At 32.7% G+C, this 22,129-nt stretch overlaps 1 protein-coding gene across 1 annotated transcript in view; it reads right to left on the bottom strand.

Moving 5' to 3' along the window:
- PTPRQ (protein tyrosine phosphatase receptor type Q) overlaps window positions 1-22,129 on the bottom strand; it is a 285,135-nt gene that overhangs the window by 193,548 nt on the left and 69,458 nt on the right. The window contains exons 17-23 of the mRNA XM_051962483.1: window positions 19,990-20,197; window positions 19,901-19,937; window positions 8,088-8,268; window positions 4,987-5,145; window positions 4,697-4,876; window positions 3,677-3,784; window positions 484-765 (exon numbers count right to left, since the gene is read on the bottom strand). Of these exons, the coding sequence (XP_051818443.1) occupies window positions 484-765; window positions 3,677-3,784; window positions 4,697-4,876; window positions 4,987-5,145; window positions 8,088-8,268; window positions 19,901-19,937; window positions 19,990-20,197 (1,155 nt within the window). The remainder of the gene's footprint in view (window positions 1-483; window positions 766-3,676; window positions 3,785-4,696; window positions 4,877-4,986; window positions 5,146-8,087; window positions 8,269-19,900; window positions 19,938-19,989; window positions 20,198-22,129) is intronic.

The raw sequence follows: 22,129 nt of genomic DNA, 5'->3' as shown, positions 1-22,129 counted from the left end.
AATCATAATTTCCTGACCCCTACATTTAGTTGCACAACCTCCATGAGGCTATAACCCATACTATTAGAAGTTTTGCCATATATGAATAAAATAACAGACCCAGTAGTATTTCTCTAGCCTACTATGAATTCTTGGGAATCTTTAATGACTTGATAACATCAGTGTTTCAGGAGGTCTTTGATGATAAATGTGTATGCATGTGTGTATGCACACATATACAAACACATACAACATATGCATATATATAAACACATGTACATATACACCATGTATTATGATATATAAACAGTATACATTTATGTACATATCTATAAATATATGTACACACAGTGCATAGGTATGTGTAATGTACATACCTGTGCATGGATTGTGTATTTATATATGCATGCACTCATGTGTTGTTAATACATACATGAGTGCATACATATTATGCTATTATGTTTATAGAAAATGTGTTTTGAAATGATTATGAAAAATACTCACCAGTTTCTGAAGTTCTCACAGACAGCAAAGATGATAATTGATTGCCATGACCAATTCTAGTATAAGATCTTACAGAAATATTGTAAAGGGTATAAGGTTTTAAGTTGCTCAGAATGATATTTGTTGTTGAAGAGTTTTTAAAGAACAAATGGTTTGCATTTCTATAAATGACTTCATAGGAGATGATAATTCCATTAGGTTTTTCTGGGGGCAACCACTTTAGTTTTATTTCTGTAGAAGTCACATCTATAACCTCAACACCTTGGGGTGGTGATTCTGGCTCTGTAAGAAAGAAATTTTGTTTTAAAAATAAAACATTTGAGTTAGGCTTCTTTTTTAAGCAGTTTCCTTAACTTATTATATAATATATCATTTGGCCCTAGCAACTTTTTGTTTTAAAAGATATGGAGAAGCTATATTATTAGTTAGAGTATATCTTTACTTAAATGAAATCATATATCTTTAAAATAGCAAAGAATATATAATTGAAGGATGTAAACAGTCTCAGGTCATTAGGTGACATGGATTTACACATTCACTCATTTCTTTGTCCTGCTCCCAATGTCCAGCAATCTTAAATCTTTAACAATCAAAAATTACTTATTTAGCACCTCCTGTGAAATAAACAACATATTAGATACTGTGATCATAAAGACAGGACCTGTCTTCAAAGAACTTCTATTTTATTACAAGTAGTAACGAAACTGAGGGTTCAAAACTATATTAATCAGATATTTATATGTGGTAGCATTTATCATCATTAAGGTCAAAATATTCATATTATTATGTGATGTATAAAAAGTTTAAGAAATGATTTCTAGGTAATTGATGATTTCTATTTAATAAAAGGATTAATTATTCAGAAATCATCTCTCTTAAACTTTATATATGACACAATTCATGGGAATTGGCATGGGAGTCATGGCACAAAATTTTGGGTGTTATAATCCTAGATCAACACAACCTTAGAATTTAATTTGTAAGCATCCAATAGAGAACTAGTTCCAGTATTTGCATTCAAACACTCATTCTTCACAGGATTAGAGATCATATTTAAATAACTATCTAGATACAGTGAATGCAGTTCTAGACCTACGTTCAAATCTAGCCTAACCTCTGCCTGCCACAGTTTCCTTATCTGTAAAATTATGATAATAATACCTTCTATTCAGACTTGTGAAAATGAAATAATATTTGCAAAGAATTTAGCAAAGCTTTAAAAACAATATAAATTGTAACTGATATTATTATGTTATTATAGAATCATAGATTTTGAGCTACAAAGAACCTCAAATATCAACAATATATCATTTTTCATTTTACAGCTGAGGAAATTAAGGCTCCAAGAGACTATGGGGTTGAAACCCCATAGGTAAGAAATAGTAAAATCTCATTTTCAGGTTCCAAATCCAGTACTAGTGTCACACCATTCCATATGCTTGCTGACTAGTATTCAGCATGTGTTCAATAACTACTTACTTTCCATTTACTCCAAAGTACACAATACTGAACTCATTTAATATTTATACAATGTCTCTATCACACCCAGAACCAAATCTCACATTACCACACCAAACAATATTTGACTACTAGCCTTAGAAGAAAAATTTCAGACTTTTCTAAATGGTCTTGAAATAAGTTTTCTTTGAAGACAACTGTGAGAATGCTGTTTTCTTTGCACAGTTGCCTGATTCCCAATTTCAACCATAGACACTCAAAATCATTTGCTTCAGCCATGAAAAGTATTCCTTTTTTCAAGGCTTTTCTTAATTCCCTACTAATATGAATTATTTCTGAGCATGTAACAAGATAACAAATGATTTGAAAAGCTATCAAAAATCATGAAAACCAATGTTAACTTTCTTAGCTATATTAGGGAGAAAAGGGCCAAACTTAGGACTTTGGTGTTAATGTCAGACATTAACTATTTTTAAATGACTTTGAAGAAGTGATTTCATTTCTCTGAACTTTAGTTTCCTTGTCTAGGATAAAAGTGATTTTCAAAATTTACAGGGTTATGATGAGAAAAACACTGTCTACTGGTGTGAATTTTGTTTCACTTGAAATATTTATTGATGATAACAAAACAAAAACAATTTCATCTAAATTTCTTCCTAAATTCATCTTTATTTTTTGAAAGCATAGAACTTAGAATCATTGATTTAAAGAACTCAAAGAGACTTTAGGATCCCTGGGAACTTGGCCAAGTGTTTTTCCTGATCTCAGTTCCTTGATTTTTTTAAATGAGGAAATCTAGTGAGAACATTTCTGAGGTCCCTTCTACTTATGACTGTATGATCTTATGATAGAGGCATTAAGTCCAACTTCTTTATTTCATTTCTTTGTTTAATGAATTCATCAGAAGTTTTTTTTTTTTAATTTGCAAATTTTCTTCCTTCCTCTACCTCTCAGTCACTGAGATTTTTTTTTAAATGTTAATCCTTTTTACATATGAAGTCATGCAAAACATATTTTTGCATTAGCCATGTCTTAAAAAACTGAGCAAGAAAAATGTTTTTTAAAAGTGAGGGAAAATATGATTCAATCTGCACTCAAAGTTCATTAGTTGCCACTAGCAATCGATAGCATTTTTCATCAAGAGACTTTTGGAATTGTGATGAACCACTGTATTGCTAAATCTGTCACTGTTGGTTATTGTTTGAATTACATAACAATGTAACAATAATTGTTAACAATAATCAGGTATTATATACACTGTTTAGGTTCTGATCACTTCACTTTGTGTCAACTCACATAAGTTTTTTATGTTTTTTTTCTGAAATCATCCCACTCTTACAATACAGTAACATTCCACCATAATCATATGCCACAACTTCTTCAGTCATTTTCCAATTGATAGGCATCTCTCAGTTTCCAATTTTTGGCCACCACAAAAATAGCTGATATAAATATTTTTTCTTTGTGTTTAAAGGCATTTGGGATTAAGTTAATTGCCCAGTTTCACAAAGCTAGGAAGTATCTAAGGATGGATTTGAACTTAGTTTCTCCTGCTTCCAGGACGAATGCTCTATCTTCATTGCTCCATCAATTGCCTCTAAATATTTTTATACAAAGGGGTAGTAAATGGTAGAGCTAAAATTTGGGTTTAGGCCTCTGACTCCAATTCAAACATCCTCTCCATTACATCATGGATAAAACAGACTTAAATGAATTGAACATGTATTATTTTTACCATCTTCTGGGGTTCGCACAAAAATATCATTTTCTTCAGACAAAGAACTCTCCCCAATACTGGTTGAAGCAGCCACTCTCATTTTATACTTTGTATATTTCTTCAAACCTACAAGAGTAATCCACAAAAGATTAAAAGAATTTCTATGTTTAATATTCTCATATTAGAGATCACCATAGCACAAAGTACATGCTATGATGAAGGAGAAATAATTGATTTCGAGGACCGTGCATACATTCATCTAATCAGCCCCAAACATCCGTCTAATCAGCCCCAACTCACCATAACTGCAACCCTCCACTATATGTATTTCAGAAACTTGCCCTGTAGACATGATCTTAGTTGTTTCCAAACATTCTTGGGACAGAAAGATTCTAAAGTTCAAAATAAACATTTGGCACTCTAAGAAAGACTTGGCACAAACATAGGCTATGAATTAGTCTGAATTCAGATGGGATGTTATTCCTTTGCTTTCTAAGCATGGCCTCAATATTCAGCCAGATTATTCCAATTGATTTTCTTTTGAATGATTCAAGGATATCTTCTTTTAAGGCTCTTTTCTTTTCTTTCTCAGTACAGAGAACTTCAGGTGCAGAAACTTCTTCTATTCACACAAATCAGTAACTCATCCTTAACTTAAAGTTATAGAGGGCTGCCTGAAAGGTTAATTGATAGATTGACCCACAGTCACACTGCTAGCATGTGCCAGAGGGAAAACTTGAAAAAAAAACTAGCTCTATGATCATTCTACAACACTGCCTCTAATTTGAATATATTCACATTAAAATAATGACATTTTTGTGATAAAAATTATCATAGGAAACTGTACTTAATTCTTTTTTCTTAGGTCTTTTTTCAGGATATTCTTTAAAATTAGATACAAATAAAAATCACTGTGACATGATACAGTAAATCCTTAGAATAATGAAGAACAGTATGCTGAAATATCTAAATTCACATATAGTTGTCAATATTCTTTTCAGCAAAACAGCAACCATTTTAATAAAAATATTGTTCTACCTGTGATAAGAAAGCTGTTATCTAGAGTAGTCATCTGGAATGCTCTGTTTGTATCCAGTTCCATGGCATAAATTGTATAATGAGTTATTTTTCCATTGGGATATTCTGGTGGATCCCAATATAGCAAAATAGATGATGAGCTAATGTTTTTATAGTTTATAGATTGTATGGAGCTTGGCACTTTAAAAAAAGAGGGAACAGTTAATGATTGGAGAAGAAATAAAGGCATTAAAAATCATTATATAGAAGGATCACTTACATGTAACTTATTCAGAGGAAATACACTTTACCTTGCTCACTTGTCCTGGCATTGAGAACAGTTGGTGGTCCTTCTCCCATAATTGTGAAAGCAGACACACTGATCCTATATTCGGTGAAAGGTGCAAGCCTCTTTACAACATAAGACAGCTGTTCCGCTGAAATGTCAGTGAAATACGGATCACTTGTTCCTGTTTGGAGTAAAAAAGAAATAACTTCCAATCTCATAAACAAAATTATTTTTATTCACACATCCAAAGTTTTAAGCCTGAGTACACATACTTGTCATTCTATCTCTGCTACTGTTTTATCACCAGTGTAATGGGGATACTGGGGAAGCTAAATACTAAAACTATCACTCAAATGAGCATGAATAACATCCCAACAATATTACAAATTAGCTATTGTTGAATGATGAATAGAATTGAGAGATATAAGGTATGAATCAGAAAGAATCAAACTTGCCCATACCCAGAAATCTGCATACCACCTCATAGGAAAGTGTTCATGAAAATACCATCTTAATATGTGTAGCAGATATTGCCCTTCCAGTTGAAAAAATGGGGCATAATTGTAAGGTGTTGGGAAGATCCAAATTGAAGCCAGAATTTTTGGAGTTCCTTTAACTTTTACATTATAGTCTTGCTCTGATTTGAGTCTCATAAAAATTCTATGAAGCTAGTACTAAAGTTATTATTTTGTCCCATTTGAATATAAGCTCCTTGAAGTAAGAGTCTGTTGCCTTTTCTATTTGTTGCCACCATGCCTGACATATATTAAGTGCTTAATTCATGCTTGTTAATTGATTGATTGATCTTCATGTTACAGGTAGAGAAAATAAGGCCCAAAGAAATGAAAGGAAATGCCCTGAATAACATTAGTGTCAGAAAGCAAGATTTGAATCGATGTCTTCTAACTCCAAATCTAGCACTTCATCCAAAATAAATGATGGCTCCCTAAAATTCTTCCAAAATGATTGTTCAGAATGGCTACCTTTGTATTATTATTTTTCTCATATTAGTAAGAACTAATTTAGTGTTTCAAATGCTGAACATATTTGAAACTACATCTCTGTAGATTTTAATGGTCATTGCTATTTTCTATCTAATCCTAGAAACATGAGTTCCCAATTCGGTATTTTACAAGTCAAATTAAATTATTATCATAAAATAGATTTGGAAATCCAGTGATAGGTATATCAAATTGGAATATCAGAGGCAGCTTGCTAGGTGGCATAGTGGATAGCATGCTGGACAACGAACTAAGAAGGCCTAAGTGCAAATCTACCTTGAGCAAGTCAGTTAATTACTTTCAGCTTCAGTTTCCTCATTTGTAAAATGAACATAATAACAATTATGTCATGAGACATGTGGTTGTGAGGATCAAAAGAGATGGCCAATATAAAGTGCTTCACAAACTTTAAATCACTATATAAATTCTAGGTATTGTGATTGAATAAATAGGGAATAGAGAGGTGACACAATATCAGGCAATACTTGGTGCCAGGAAGACCAAAGTCTAAGTTCTGTCAATGAAAGACAGATTCCTACCCCCTTCAATATGTAGAATATTATTTTATAATATTTATAATATTTGATAACATATCATTTATACTAACTGTATTATATAATATAAATAGTAGGTGTAATATATTTGTATTATATATTATTTTATATTTGTAACATTGTATATATAATTTATAATAGTTATATTTTAAAATAGTTATTATTGTTATATGTTATTTTATACTGTATATATTTTGTATTACATATTATTATACTTTATAGAGAGAAAGCTATAGAAACTCAGTAAATGTCCATGAACAAATCCCTTATCTTTTTTGTGTCCCAATCAATTTTTTAAGATTTTAAACTTCATAGACAATGTGAATCTGCATGGGTCAAGGGAGTTTCCTGGCATCCTAAGATAACGGACTTAGAACTAGAAGGGAAATTAGAAGGCTTTTAGTTTAACTTCCACATGTGGTTCAAATGAGACAGTTGAGGTACAGCTACTCACAGATAGTAAATGCACACACAGGTGGTAATTTCAGAGGTATGATTTCCAGGTCTTTGTTTCCAAACTAGATGTTTATTTCCACTCTTCCCATGCAGGGGGTAGTCTGCTTTGACAAAATCATAGACTATTCTATGACACTTCCCTCTTGACTCTTCCTCTTCTTACCACCCCCTCCCATCAAATACAAACTATAGAGTAATCAAGGTGGAATTCAGTTTCCAGATGGTATAATCATAAATTGTAATTAGTATCAGTTATTAGCAATGAGAATTCAAGATTTTAGAGCTATCCCACAGATTGGGATTCTGAATTCCTAGTTTTATTCAAAAACTTTATTTTGCAAAGCATACAATATATTGAATTAAAGGAAACAATTGAGCTCATTTTTATGGTAAATTCAATTAGAGGAAAATTAAACCACATACAATTAATTTTCAATGGACAAGGTTTAAAAGAGTGGTGACTGTACCATAGACTATTCTGTTCAGATGGTCTTAAAAAAATCAGTGAACTATGACAAGTCTGTGTCTCCCAGTCCTGTTTAATGGGTCACAAGTATGCCCATTCTTCTTTCAGAAACAGTAGGGTCCATTGACACCCCAGAGCAAGTGTATATACTAATGACATCACCATGTCAGGGAGGTCATCTCCACCTGTTTGTCACCCCACACGCTAGAGTTGTAACTTTTTGACCTATTTACCTTCAGTGATGGCTGAAAACCTATTAGTCAAAAGCTGCAAAGAGGAGGCCTATAAAGGATTGGAAGATATGTTAATCCCCTACAATCACACCTGCTTTGGCAACTGTAATAACTGATTGTCTATGCAGCTTGGCTGATGACTCTGGGGTGCTAGTTTTTCTGGAAGGAAGGTCAGTTGGGTGAGGAAGGGGCTCACTCCTGCCTGTGTGGCATTCTCATTTATTGCATGAAGTTATCTGCCAGTTTTTTTAAGTAAGAAAAAAGTCTGACTTCACTCCATGTTCCATTAATAATTTGGTTGAACTCTGTACTGAAGTAGCCTAGACAAGACAGCAGCATGGACAAGACAGAAGATAAGAAAAAAATTATGGAGAAATAAATAAATATATATATATATATATACACACACATACCAGTTGTTGAATAAAGTTCATCATTTCCATTTGTTTGGGGAATACTACTTTGAGAAAGACTGGAAAAGAGAACTGGAGATTCTGCTGCCATGTTGGAAAACATCTCTGCTGAGCCTTCATAGGAGGCAGTCACTTCATTTATTAGAGCTTCAGTTTCTGGAGTCATGGAGTCACTCATAAGCTGCAATTAAAAACAAAAACAAAAACAAAAAACAAATTCTGTTCTTCACAATTATGCTGAGCATTGATTTAAGTGAACAATTAGTTTAGTAGTTGATACTTTGCATTTAGCTTTTTTACAATCAACGCAGGATTGTTTTTCTGCCATGATTTATTATTGTCAATTACTTTTACGACATTCCACTCTGTAGCTACTAAGAATTAGCTGTAACATTACACTCCAGCCACACTTACAAGAGGCCACTAGCCCATTTTGAGAATGGATTTTTTTTGAGTGTCTGTGTATGTCTGGATTTCACTTAGTTTCTCAAGGGTGAAAATGGATATCTTCAGCAAAATATTTCAAGTAAACACACTAATACTTCAAACAATAATACAATATACTGTTGAGAATAATTGAGACAATATAGGACAGAGAAAAGAGATCCAGATACAAATTTATCTTGATTCATTCTGCCTCTGATATTTTGAGCAACTCATATAATATCCCTACTGCTTAGTTATACTCTGTATGTAAACCACTGTGACTTAATGGCCTCTAAGGTCTGTTCTATTCCACATCTATGATACTGAAATTCTTTACGTCAATTCAAATCCCACCTCAGGTATTCAGTAGATTTTGTAACTAAAGGCAGGAAATTTAGGATTCTAAGTTTCCTTATCCTCATAATATATAATTATTCCTCTCTCAAAAGGTTCTTGTGACAGTTAAGTGAGATCATGCAAAAATAATATCAGTTATATTAACAGTAATAGACTACATCAGCTGTTTAATTGCTATAGGGAAATATGCATAATGCTTAAGGAAGTGACTTAATAGTTAAGATGACTTGTGGTTATGTCCTGCCACTATAATATTAATAATAACTAACACTTACATAGCACCCACTATGTGCCAGGCACTGTGCTAGGTGCTTTCCAAATATTATCTCAATTGATCCTTATAACAACCATAGGAGACAGGTGCTATCATCATATCCATTTTTCAAGTGAAGAAGATGAAGTGGAGGTTAAGGGACTTGTCCATTGTCTTCTAGTTAGTAACTGGGGTCAGATTTGAACTTGGGACTTTCTGATTCCAAGCTTTATCCATTGTGCTACCTGTATTGATCATAGGCAAGTCATTTATTTAAATTCTCAACCTTTAAGCAACTCCTTTTTTTCCCTTGAGGCAATTAGAGTTATGAGTTACCCAGGGTCACACAGCTAGGAAATGTTAAGTGTCTGAGGTTAGCTTTGAACTCAGGTCCTCCTGACTTAGGGACTAGTGTTCTATTCACTATACCACTTAACTACCCCTAGAAACTCTTTAAACACTAAAAAATTCAGATATTGTGGGTAGACGTTTACATATCAGGAGCTCCCTATCATGATAAAATTACAAGTGTAGGGAGAAAAAAAATGGAACTCTGTATGGAAACTCTTTCTGTCAAAGTCATTTCTCTGCACCTTATAGATATAGAAAGTGTTAGAAACACTAAGTGATTTGCTCATGTTCATTTTTTATATCTGTATAGTAACTGTACAGTATTTATAAGAAGCTAGGCTTGGCTGTGGGTCTCCTTTACTCTAAGGTTATTTATTGTCTACTATGGCACAGTAGTACTACTTTATTTTTTACCAACTTACTTCACAAAGTAGTTCTACCAACATAATGTCAATTTATCCTTATACAGTTCTAGGGGTTAGAGTTATTTTTTCCTCTACACTTTAGGAAGAAGGAAATCTAAGTTTAGGAATGCTAAAGTGCTTGGTGAAGATCATACAATGATTGCTACTGAATATAAATTTAACACCTCTAACTTCAGATTTAATATTCTTCTTCTTTACAAGTGTGATAAAGAGAAAATTTCTGGACAAAGCATTTTTTCAAAACTCTTGGCTTTATATATGAAAAACTATTTATAGCAGCTATTTTGTGGTGGCAAAGAACTGGAAATTGAAGGAATGGTCATCAGTTGGGGAATGACTGAATGAGTTATGGTATATGATTATGACGGAATACTATTGTGCTGTAAGAAATGATAAGTAGGATAGTTTCAGAAAAACCTGGGAAGACTTATATGAACTGATGCAAAAAGAACTGAACAGAACCAGGAAACCACTGAATATATTAATAGCAATATTATGTGATGATCAACTGTGAAAGACTTAGTTCTTTTCAGCAATTCAATGATCAAGACAATTTTAAAGAAGTTATGATGAAGAATGCTATCCCATTTCTGCAGAAAGAACTGCTGAACTCTGAATGCAGATCAAAGCAACTTTTTTCCTTTATTTTTGGAGGTTTTTTTTTCCTTGTTTGAGTTTACTTTTGAAACATGGTTTATATGGAAATGTATTTTGAATAACTTCACATGTATAATCTATATCAAATTATTGCCTTTTCAAGCTGGGAAAAGAGGGAGAGAGAATGCAGAACTCAACAATTTTAAATGCTAGAAATGTTTTCCATGTAATTGAGAAAAAGAAAAAATACTTGGCTAGAACATATTCTGCTTCATTATACACATGTTTTTATTTTATAGCCAGACTATCAATTTACAATTGAGTGATTTTCCAGATTTCTCAGAAACATATATCTAGTTCAACTCAATTAATTTCAATTCCACTAATTCTAGGTACCTTCTATGTGCAAAACACCATGGAGATAAAAATGGTACTGTCTCTGTTCCCAAGGAACTCAAAGTTCAAATTATTAGTAAGATATGATCCTTGCACAAATAAATATAATGAAAGATATAATTTGAGAGTAGCAAAAGAAAGATTTAGACAAAGGGCTCTGAGAGAATTTCAGAAGGGAAATATAATTTTCAATCTGGGAATTCTTTTAAGAGAAGAGGGCACTTCAGGCTGCATAAAGAAAGAGAATTTCACAATGTGAAGATGATGGTATGCTTTTTGAGATATTGGGGAATGATATGTGAATGTAAATACAGAAGCCAGGAAAGAATGAAATCAATGAATAGAAGATTTAGTTAACTGAAATGTAAATAGTCATGTGGAACAAATCTAGAAAGGTAGATTGGAGTCTTATTGTAGAAGGGAGTATCAATTCTCATAGTCAGGAAAGATCTTTAAGCAGTTGTTAAGGAAAAATCGAAAAGTGGAAATATATACAAGAAGCCAGAAGACTTGTTTGGAAGTTGCTGAAAGTGCTCAAGTAAAAGGTGATAATGGCCTGAGTTAGAGTATACTACAACTCCATAAGTGATTGATATAAGCTGGATATGAAGAAAGAAAATTAAAAGATGTTTGACTTTTGGAACCTAAAGAATTGAAAAGATGGCATTTTTATAAGCAAAAAGAAGGGAACATGAGACTTGATTCAAAGATAATGTGAGTTCAGGTTTGGATAAATTCTGTGAACTTGTAACTTGTAATATTCTATCTAAATTCCTAATTGTGAGTGCCTATTTGTAGCCTAAGCTGGCTGCTCCAACCATACTTCATTCTGCTTCCCTACCTTGTAATTTTAGAAATGTCTACTATGTCTATCACACTACTCTCATTTTCCAAACTAATACTGCTATGGCCATGTAAAAAGTTACTTTTCTGTGGTTCTTTTTAACCACCCTTCTAAGCTTTCAGATTGAAATGTTTCATTGGCCCCCACTCCCTTATATCTATTGCTTTCTTCTATTAGAATGCAACCTCCTTGAGGAAAATAAATGTTTCTATTCAGCTCATAATAAGAATGTTTTATATACATATATATGTAAGTATGTATTTATAATATTTTATTTTTTGAGGCACTGGGGCTTAAGTGACTTGTCCAAGGTCACACAGTTAGTTGACATCTGAGGTCAAATTTTGAACTAAGATCCTTCTGACTCCAAGGTCAGTGCTCTATCTATATTTTTAATTTTTGTCAATTCATTAAATCTTTTGATGTATTGATATCCAAATTGATATTTTCATCAGATAGTTAGAATTCAAAATTGGAATGCATGAGAGGGAGTGAGAATATATATGTATATATTTGTGAATTCTCAAATAAAGATAAGAAATAACAAAAGCCATGGGAATAGTTTAGACATAAAAGGAAGGGAATGAAGAAATATAAGAGAAAAGGAACAAGGACAAAGCTTTGGAGAACACCACAGGAGAGCAAGGAAGACATTAAATCAATGAAGGACAATAAGGTTTGTGCTTTATATCTGTGAGAAGCAATTTCATTGATTTCAATTATTTTAAGTGTATCCAACTCTTCCTTGGAGTTTTCTTGGCCAAGCTACTGGAATAGTTTTCCATTACCTTTTCCAACTCATTTTACAGATTAGGAAACTGAGGCTAAATGATTTGTCCAGAATAATACAGCTAGTAACTAAAATCAAACTTGAATTCCTCTCTTACTAAGTATAGCTCCATTCCTCTATCCACTGCACTACCCAACTGCAGCAGGTGATGTTATATAAATCATAATCTGCATTGGCCTTGATTTTTCATATGTAAAATTAGAAGGTTGAACTAGATTAGCTTTTAAGTCCCTTCCAGCCCTGAATCAATGATAATCAGCAATAATTTATTCAGAAAAAGGAAAGAATATTCCAAAAGGACTAAAGAAAAGATAGGAACAAAACAAATGATAGAGAGATCAGAAAATTTCTTGTTTTCTGAGTTTAAGATGCTTTAAGGTGCTTTAGTTTTGGTAAAGTAGCTTAGCCTACTGGAAAAAAAAATGCACTTGGATTCTGAAGATCTGAAGCAAAATCCTAGACTACTTAAATGACTTAAACCCATTTAACCTCTTCAAGTCTTAGGATGCTCATCTTTATAAATATACTCTCAACTTCACAATGTATTCATGTGAAATAAATGAGTTAGCATATGTAAAGTGCTTTGAAGTCATAAAAAGGCAAATAAATGCTGTCTATTGTTATTATATTTAACCAGTCAAATGGGAATGTCATTCATATGATTTGTCTATAATTGTAAAATACCAAATAAATGTCACCTTTTATTACAAGTAACCAGAAAAAATGGAGATGAATCTCATTTATGTGATTTATTCATAGTTGTTAAGTACCAAACAAATTCAATTATTATTTAATTTATCCAAAAATGGGGATTAATCTCCTTTATGTAGCTTATCCATTCTTGAAAATTTGTGGCAAAAAATTGTGGTTAGAGAACTCTATAGACAGAAAGAACACTTAGAGATCGTCCCCCATTCTAGTTTCTGTCATGCCTTCATAGGCAAATCAGAGCAGCCTGAGCCATAAGCACATAATTCAGAGATGCTCTGGCATTCCTGACTCTACAGTCAATATATTATGTCTGCACCACACAGCTGTGTCCACTATCAATCAATCAACAAGAGAGACTCCACTATGTGCAAGCACTGTGCAAGGAGCTATGAAGGACTGGGTGCAAAGAATGAATTTTCCTAGAGTTTAGCCTTTGCATAAAAATCCATCATGATGTTACCCCAATGTAGTCAACATTGGAAGCCAAATTCTAGCAGTCAATTCTGTTAACAGAGTCAAGTATTCCTTAAAGGTTATTTTACTCTAACAATTGCTATGAATGTTTTTAACTGCCTCTGTTCCCAAGGTATTGGTATCTATTGAAAAGGCTCTGTCAATAGCTAGGCCAATGACTTCCAACCTTGATTTCACCAGAACTCAGCGTCATTTATTACTTCTAAGGTCATCACGAAGTTTTCATTAACTGCTCTTTATATTTTCATTCATTTATACAATCAGTATCTGTATTCCAAATTTTATTATGCAAATTATTCCAAATAATTCTAAAAGATTATAAGAAATAATTTTAAAAGAAAAACAGTTTTCAGTATAAGCACAAAAGAAAATATAAGGATAAGAGTTGTTGGTATAACGAAAAATCATTGACTCTTAATAGAAATATGAGAATTCTAAAGTCAAAACATTAATTGAAGAATTCTTAACCTGGGAGCTATAAAAATTTTTAAAAATATTTTCTTTTTTTATTTTGCTGTTATTGGTTTCCTTTGTAATCCTTTATATTTTGTTTTAAGCACTTTTAACACGATTCTGAAAGGGGGTCCAAAATTTTCACCAGACTGTCAAAAAAACCATATACAAAAAAGATTAAGAACTATCTAATTTGAAAATATGTTAACATTTAAAATTTGGAAAATTCCTGATTCCAGTTAAAAAGAAACACAATATCTCTGTGAAAAATAAGTATGACTTTGATATATATCATTTCTCTCTATATATGCATATATATAAATTATATATATGCATATTTATACATATATTCATACATGTATCTTGTACATGTATGTATCTTGTATCTATGTATTTTGTATCTTGTATCTTGATAACATGGTATTTGTGACCTAGTAGACCTTGGCAACAAAAATATTATTGATATCATTACTGTGTCATCAGAGTAAATCCTGTTTTTGTTATTAATCTTTACATTCTTTCATCATAGTTTGAAGGTTCTATAGGTTTTGTTTGTTTGGTTTGCCAAACTTATGATTTCAAAAGTATAAAGAACAGTCTATTAGGAAATTTGCTATCAGGGAACTTGTGTTGTAACTCAGGGTCTTAGAGAGTTTCTAGGGCACAGAGATGTTATTTAACTTGTTCAGAGTCATGTAACAAATGTACATCTGAGGTAGATCTTCCTGAATAAAAGGCCAGAGAAATCTAGTATATTATGTTGTCTTTCTGACCCTATACTCTTTAAGTCCTGCCAACATAATATGGACACTATTCACCCTGCTGGAAAAGTCTCTAATACTGCTTAGAGATAGATTTTGCTATATAAAAACCAGTCTAGTTAAGTATTGAAAAGTATATTGCCAGAATGTTGGCTACCAGATAATAAATTATTTTGGCCAGGGAGATGCACAAAACAGAAAAATGTACCTAATAGTCATAAGTCTTATGTGGCTTTTTCTGATAGAATATTAGTATTCATGAAGTAGTAAAAAGTAATCCAGAAATGAGAGAGAGAGAGAGAGAGAGAGAGAGAGAGAGAGAGAGAGAGAGAGAAGAAAGGAGGGAGGAAAAGAGGAAGGGAAGAAGGAAAGAAATTAAGAAAGAAAGAAAAAAATATTTATTGTATGTTTACTATGTTTCAGGCACTGTAATAAGAACTGAGGATACAAATATAAAAATTAAGACAATTCCTTTACTGAAGGAACTTACATTCTAATATGAGAAAACACTACACATATAGGAATGATGGCTGAAGAGTTGTGTTGATCAAGAAAGTCAAAGGGAAGTTGAATAAATTATGGAATAATTCACTCACATATCCTTTACCAAAATGACTACATTAATTTAATTTAATTCCAGAACAAGAAATGGGAAACAGTGAGGATTTGGGGAAATTCACACTTATCATGATAGCATAAGATAACCAAAGAGTTGCCATTTTGTGAGTCTGCATCAGAATAGAAATAGTGAAGGGTCACAAATCAGCACAGGCCCCTAGGACAAGTGCTGGAGTATTGGGTGGGAAATGCCAGCTAAAGTTCAAGAGCATGACATGAAGATATCTAAGAAATTATCCATTAATGCATTAATGTAAATTTTAGGTTTCAGAATTTAGAATTATTCTATTTTATGATCAATGAATTAAAACATTACTGTAAAAACTGAATTCCATCCATATTGGCATTATTGTTGCAAATGAAGCCAAGAGAGATTAAATTGCAGCTGTATAAATGGAGAGCTCCTAGGCTTTCCTTGGAGAGATGAACAAAGGAGCTTTCCAAGAAGAGTCCAGCTGTATCAGTTCAAAAAGTTTCATAATCTTGGGGAACAATAACAAGGCAAATAGCAATACAACAACTTCCCTGGATAGAACCATGTCCATTTCTGATGTTAAAGTATTTGATGATGCCCTGGACTTTAGCAAAGAGAACTTTCTTTTTCATGTCTTTAGTAGCTGTGGCTATTGAGCAAGGTTACAGCACTTGCTGAAATAGTTTCCGTGGCATATCTCCTTGAGAATTGTTCTCCTGAAAAATTACTGAGTTACTGAGGTCAGGAGGTTGGAGGGAAGATCCTTGCTACCCTGAGGCTTATAGTTGAAGCATTTGAGGCTGTTTCTACAGGGTTTGAGGAGAGGTCATGGTGCAGGTTTGACTCTCCTTATTTCTTTCTCAGTACATCTTGCTGCTTCAGCTAGATTAGCTACTGATGGGGATTGTTTTTTGCAATGGCTAGGTTAGAGGTCCACTTTGGCAAAAAAGGTTGTACATCTCAGCTTGTGTGTGTATACATACACACACACACACACACACACACACACACACACATATATATTATATATGAAACTAATAGCATTTTAAGCAGTGAGGTGATGAAGTGAATAGAACATCAGAAAGAGTCATCTTCATATGTTCAAATCTATTCTCAGTCACATTAACTTTGTGACCCTGGGCAACTCACTTATTCCTGTTTGTCTCAGTTTTCTCATTTGTAAAAAGATCTGAAGAAGGAATTGACAAACCACTCCAGTGTCTTTGCAAGAAAATCCCAAATGCGGTCATGAAGTCAGACACAACTGAAAAGACTCAATGATAATAATGTGCTCAACAAATAACTAAGTTTGAAGACTTCCATTGAAAAGGAATATGCTACTATCTGAGGATGCCCATTGAACTTTATAGTAGGGAGATTGTACTTACATTGAGCTTCAATTTACTTCTCTAAAATTTTTCCCTATTCTTCATGAATCTCTCTTCCTGGTCCTTAAACCCATAATTCTTAGTATGGAAGTAAATTACTTTTATTTAGCTGTTTTTTAATTGTTATTAGTATTTGGATACAATACACAAAATATCACATGGCATTCAAAGAAATATAAATCAAATTGTTAAAAACAATACCCAAATAGAAGTTATAAAGACCTCTTAGATCATTCACCAATAGGCAAAAATAATAATAATCCAGATTCAATATTTCAAATATATTATTTCACTAGTTTGTATATTTCCCTCACTGAATTTAATTGTAGGTTCCCTGTGCCTTTATATAGATGTTATTTGTATGATTTGTTATACAGATTCAATACCACTACCCAAAAAGTAAAAAAAAAAAAAAAGTCACTTGGTGACCAACCATCTTGAGAGGTGACTCTTATTTTACTTGTTTGACCACCATATGAGTAATACAAAGACCTCTGTTAGGATGATGCCCAAAGTCTTTTCATTCTGCCATACCTAACTCCACTCAGAGTTCAGATCAATGTCACCTTTTTCCATGATACCTCCTATTGTTAGTATTTCTACTTCCCAAAGTTCCTTTATATATTGTGTTTTCTTATCCATATGCCTAAATCTTTCTCTTATAGAATGTAAATTCCTTGAGAAAAGGAATTGTTTCCATTTTAATCTTTGAATTTCTAATATCTACAATACTGACCATCATAAAAAGACACTTAAATAATCATCATTATTACATTGTTTTGTAGTGAATTGAATTGAATGACACAATGGAATTTGTTAGGACTTGTTAGAGTTTGTACTTCATTGACAAAGCCTTTAGAATTCAGGGTCATTTCTATAATATGATAAGGCATCAGAGTTAGATTACAGGGAGGCTGTGTGGAGTGTGCATAAATCATTGGACTTGAATTCCAACTAGTATTAGTTGAGTGACCTGGGCCAAGTCGTCTGTAAAGTGAGAGGTTTGGACTCAATGTCACCTTAGATCCATTTCATTTCTAAATCTATGATCCTATAAATAATTAGTAATAATAATAATAAACTGTAAAAGAGACAGCAGGAGACATGGAAAATTCCCTAACAAAAACCTATCATCTGAAGTCAGGGATGAGTTTTCCCAAAGATTGTTTCAGTGACCTACAAAGAAGCGTTTTTATTCAGGGAGTAAGTTAAATTCTCTTGATGAGCTGTTTGTCTGTCTGTTTCTATCTCTCTATCTCTCTAACTCTCTATCTCTCTATCTATCATCTCCAAAGTAGAAACAAGTTCAATCAACCTATCTGAAGGTGATAAGGTGAATCTTATCCTACCATAATAGCCAAGCCCAGGACTTATTCCAACATTCCCTCACTCCCTTCTGCACTTTCTGGGCTGTATAGTGTACCAGAATTTTCATTTGTGTTCCCCCTGGAACAGTCAGAGCCTAATGTCATTTGAGCATTAGCATCCATGCAAATGTCATTAGGAAGATGCCTTCTTTTACCTTCTAGCACATTCACAACTCATACCTATAGCAGAGAACCTTCAGATTTCTATTCTTGGATGAATGACCCTACATTGTAGAGAAATAGTCCATAAGACACCCCCAAGACTCCAAACAATTATTTACTTTTTTAGGACAAAGTGAGTTGTACAAAATTTACAGATATACATGACTTATTATCTGCATTAAAGCTCTTATTATATTATCTTTCCAAAATCATCCTTCTTCTGAACTTCCTATTACTGTTGAGAGCATTGTCATTCTTCCATTACCCAAATTCATATCCTCAATGTCATCCTCAATTCTTCACTCTCTAAAATGAGACATACCCAATCTGTTGCTAATCTTGTTGATTCTACCTTCATAACATCTTTTCTATGTAATAGAATGTCCCCTTCTATTTACTCACAAGCCACCACCCTCTTCCAAACTATCACTTCTCTCTTTTGTCTATTACAATAGGACCTTAACCAACCTCCCTTTTTCAAGTACAGTCTCTACCCAGCTACCAAAGTGATTTTCCTAAAGTGCAAGTTTTTCTAAATGACTGTCCTACTCAATAAATTATAGTGGCTCTATATTAATTCTAGAAACAACTTAAATTTTGTAATCTCTATATTATTAGTATGTTGGTACATATGTAAACATGCAAATATAGAAATATACATATATTGATGATGTGAAACAGGATCTTTTTTTTTTTTTTTTTTTACTGATAGAGTTTATTGAAAAAAAGCTCAGTGATGAATGGTCAACACTATTAAAATTTACTTCATACACTTAGGAAAGCAGTATGGTATAACAGAAAACACAAGGGATATGAAACCTGAATCCAGATCCTGCCTCTGATACTTACCTATTACATGGTCTTGGAAAGTACCCTAAATTCACGAATCTTAGCTTTCTCTTTGGTAAAATGAAGCAATTATGCTATATTGTTTCTAAGGTTCCTTTAAGCTCTTTATAGATTGGTGATATTCAAAGATATAGAACTGGAAAGTTTCATTAAGATCATTAAATCTTAAGCATTTTTCATTTTACAGATATTTCTATAGCATTTTATAGTTATAGTGATTTTTTTAGCCTGATGGCTACCTTATGAAGTAATGCTACAGCTCTAATTATGCCTGTTTTACACACTAAAAAACAAACAAAAATGAGGCCTACAAAGTTTAATAACTTGCCTACATGTAGGACATTCATGTAAGTAAATAACAAAGCTGAGGTTGGAATCTAGGAGTTCCTTTCTCTAAATCAAATTCTCTATACTATATATTCTTAATCTTTTTTTTTTGTCTGCTGGTCCCTTTTGGATGAAACCTACAGACCCCTTCTCAAAATAATGTCTTTTAAATCCATAAAGTAAAATAAATTAGATTGCAAATGAATGTGATAATATAATCACATAATCATATAATTGAAAATTTTAAAAATTATCAAACCCTTACTCTATCCACTAAGCCACTTGGATACTGAGTCTGGGCTGTCAAAAGCTACATTAAATATAGTCCTGAATATAGACAATAAGAAACACTTATAAAGCACGCAAGGGTAGACCCAACCAAATAATCAAAAACAAATAAATAAAAGTCAGTACCTCATCTTTTCCTGTAAGCAACGTATCTTCCAAAATAATTCCTGTCTCGGAAATGAACACTTGTACCCTATATTGACTAATGATTCCATTGGGTTGTCGTGGTTTCTTCCAAGTAATGCTTATTAGTGTGGCTTCAACTTCTAAAAGTTGTAAGTCAAATACTGCACTTGGAACTAAAAGAAAAAAAAAAAGAAAAGAAAAAAGGTTATAAGAATATAATCTAAAAGGCCAGATTCTTAAAGAAAAATTTCACTCAACTAAAGCTTTAAGGTTTTGCCAACTCATGATTGAAAAGGGGAAAAAAATCATAGCCACTTTGTGAATATTTAATCCATAACATGAGAGTCTTCAAGTAAAAGGGCACTTGAAAACTAATTTCTATGAGTTTTAACAGAAAAATTAAAGAGGGAAGAGAATGAAATGGAATCACATTTAATATTCAGCATTCTCATTTTTTTTACAGTTCTTATTCAGGCCAAATAAATTAAATATGAATAAAAATTCATTTTGGTTTTGATCTTAACATCTAATTTAAATATCCAAGAGTTAATAAAAATAATTATAACATGTAAAAAGAAAAGTAGGAGAAAAAAGAGAAAAGGAAAAAAGAAAGAGAAGGGAAGGGAAAGAAAAAAATGAGGAAGAGGAGGAAGTAGAAAAAGATGGAAGACGGGAATCAACAACTCATATACAACTTAAAATCTTAAAAATTTACCCAGGGAACTAAGAGTTAAGGCCCTTGTCCATGATCACTCAGCCAGTATGTCTTAGAAGCAGGCTTTGATTCCCAAATCATCCTGACTCTAAGGCTATTTCACTACCCATGATGTCATGCTTACTCTCTAATAACTCTAATAATTACTAGAATTTATATAGTGCTGTAAAGATTGCAGAAAACTCTATGTACATTATCTTATTTTTGCTATTAGATAACATGTTGACATATACTAGATATCAGTTGGATCAAACTTTTTTAAATGAAATCAGCTGCTGCACTTGGAGGCAGACAAACTTATTTTTCAGTACCTCCTTAGACTATTACTAATGGTTTGGTTCTGGAAAGTCATTTAATCATTGGGAACCTCAGATTGTCCATCTATAAAAAGAAGATGCTAAAAGCCCCCCCTTCCAAAATTATTCACAGTATCATGCATGTTTGGAACTAGAAGAGACCTACCTTACATGGCATCTTATCCATTCCTTACATTAGACAGATGATAAACTAAAAAAGATGTTTAGTCATGGCAATAGAGAGAGACTTTGAACTCATTTGATGTCTGTCTCTGAATTCCAATATTATTGCCACTAAATCACAAGACGATCAAATGAAATAATGTACATAAAGCCCTCGCAAAGCTTAAAGTGCTCTATAAATGCCAGCTATTGTGATTTTCATTTGCATGATAGCAAGAAAAATATTGCTCTTAGGAAAAATGTTTTCAAGAGCAAATGAAATTAATTCCCTCAACATCAAATAAGTCATGGAATTATGGGAATATCTGGAGATATTTAAAATTAAGCTCTTTATTCTTCTCTGTCTCTGTTGTCTCTGTCATTTTCTGTCTGTCTTTATATATTTATATGTGTGTATCTGTATGTATGCATACATATTACATTTGTTGAGACAATTAGGTAGTACACTGGATATAGCATTGGACTTTGCATTAAGAAGGCATCAGTCCAAATCCAGTCTCAGATACTGTTGTGTCAGTATGACCCTAGATAAGTCACTTAATCTCACTCAGCTCAATTTTCTTATCTGTAAAATAGATATAATTATATCTACATCACAGTATTGATTTAATGATTTAATATTAGTAAAGCACTTTGTAAGCATTAAAGCTATAGGTAAATGATATGTATAACTATCTATATAATTATATAATAACTATCTCTATATAACTATCTATTTATACACACATGGAGAGATATACACATATATTGTTGTTCAGTCATTTCAGTCATGTCCAAAAAACATGGACATGGACATGGAGGTCTTCATGACCTCATTTGGGTTTTCTCAGCAATGATTTCCCAATTCTTTGTGCATCTCATTTTAAAGGTGAGGAAACTGAGGCAGACAGGGTTAAATGGCTTGCCCAGGG

Source organism: Antechinus flavipes, chromosome 5 (genome assembly GCF_016432865.1).
Source record: "Antechinus flavipes isolate AdamAnt ecotype Samford, QLD, Australia chromosome 5, AdamAnt_v2, whole genome shotgun sequence".
Lineage (NCBI taxonomy): Eukaryota > Metazoa > Chordata > Mammalia > Dasyuromorphia > Dasyuridae > Antechinus > Antechinus flavipes.
The sequence above is the reverse complement of the archived record's forward strand: the minus strand, read 5'-3'. Positions and strand labels throughout refer to the sequence as shown.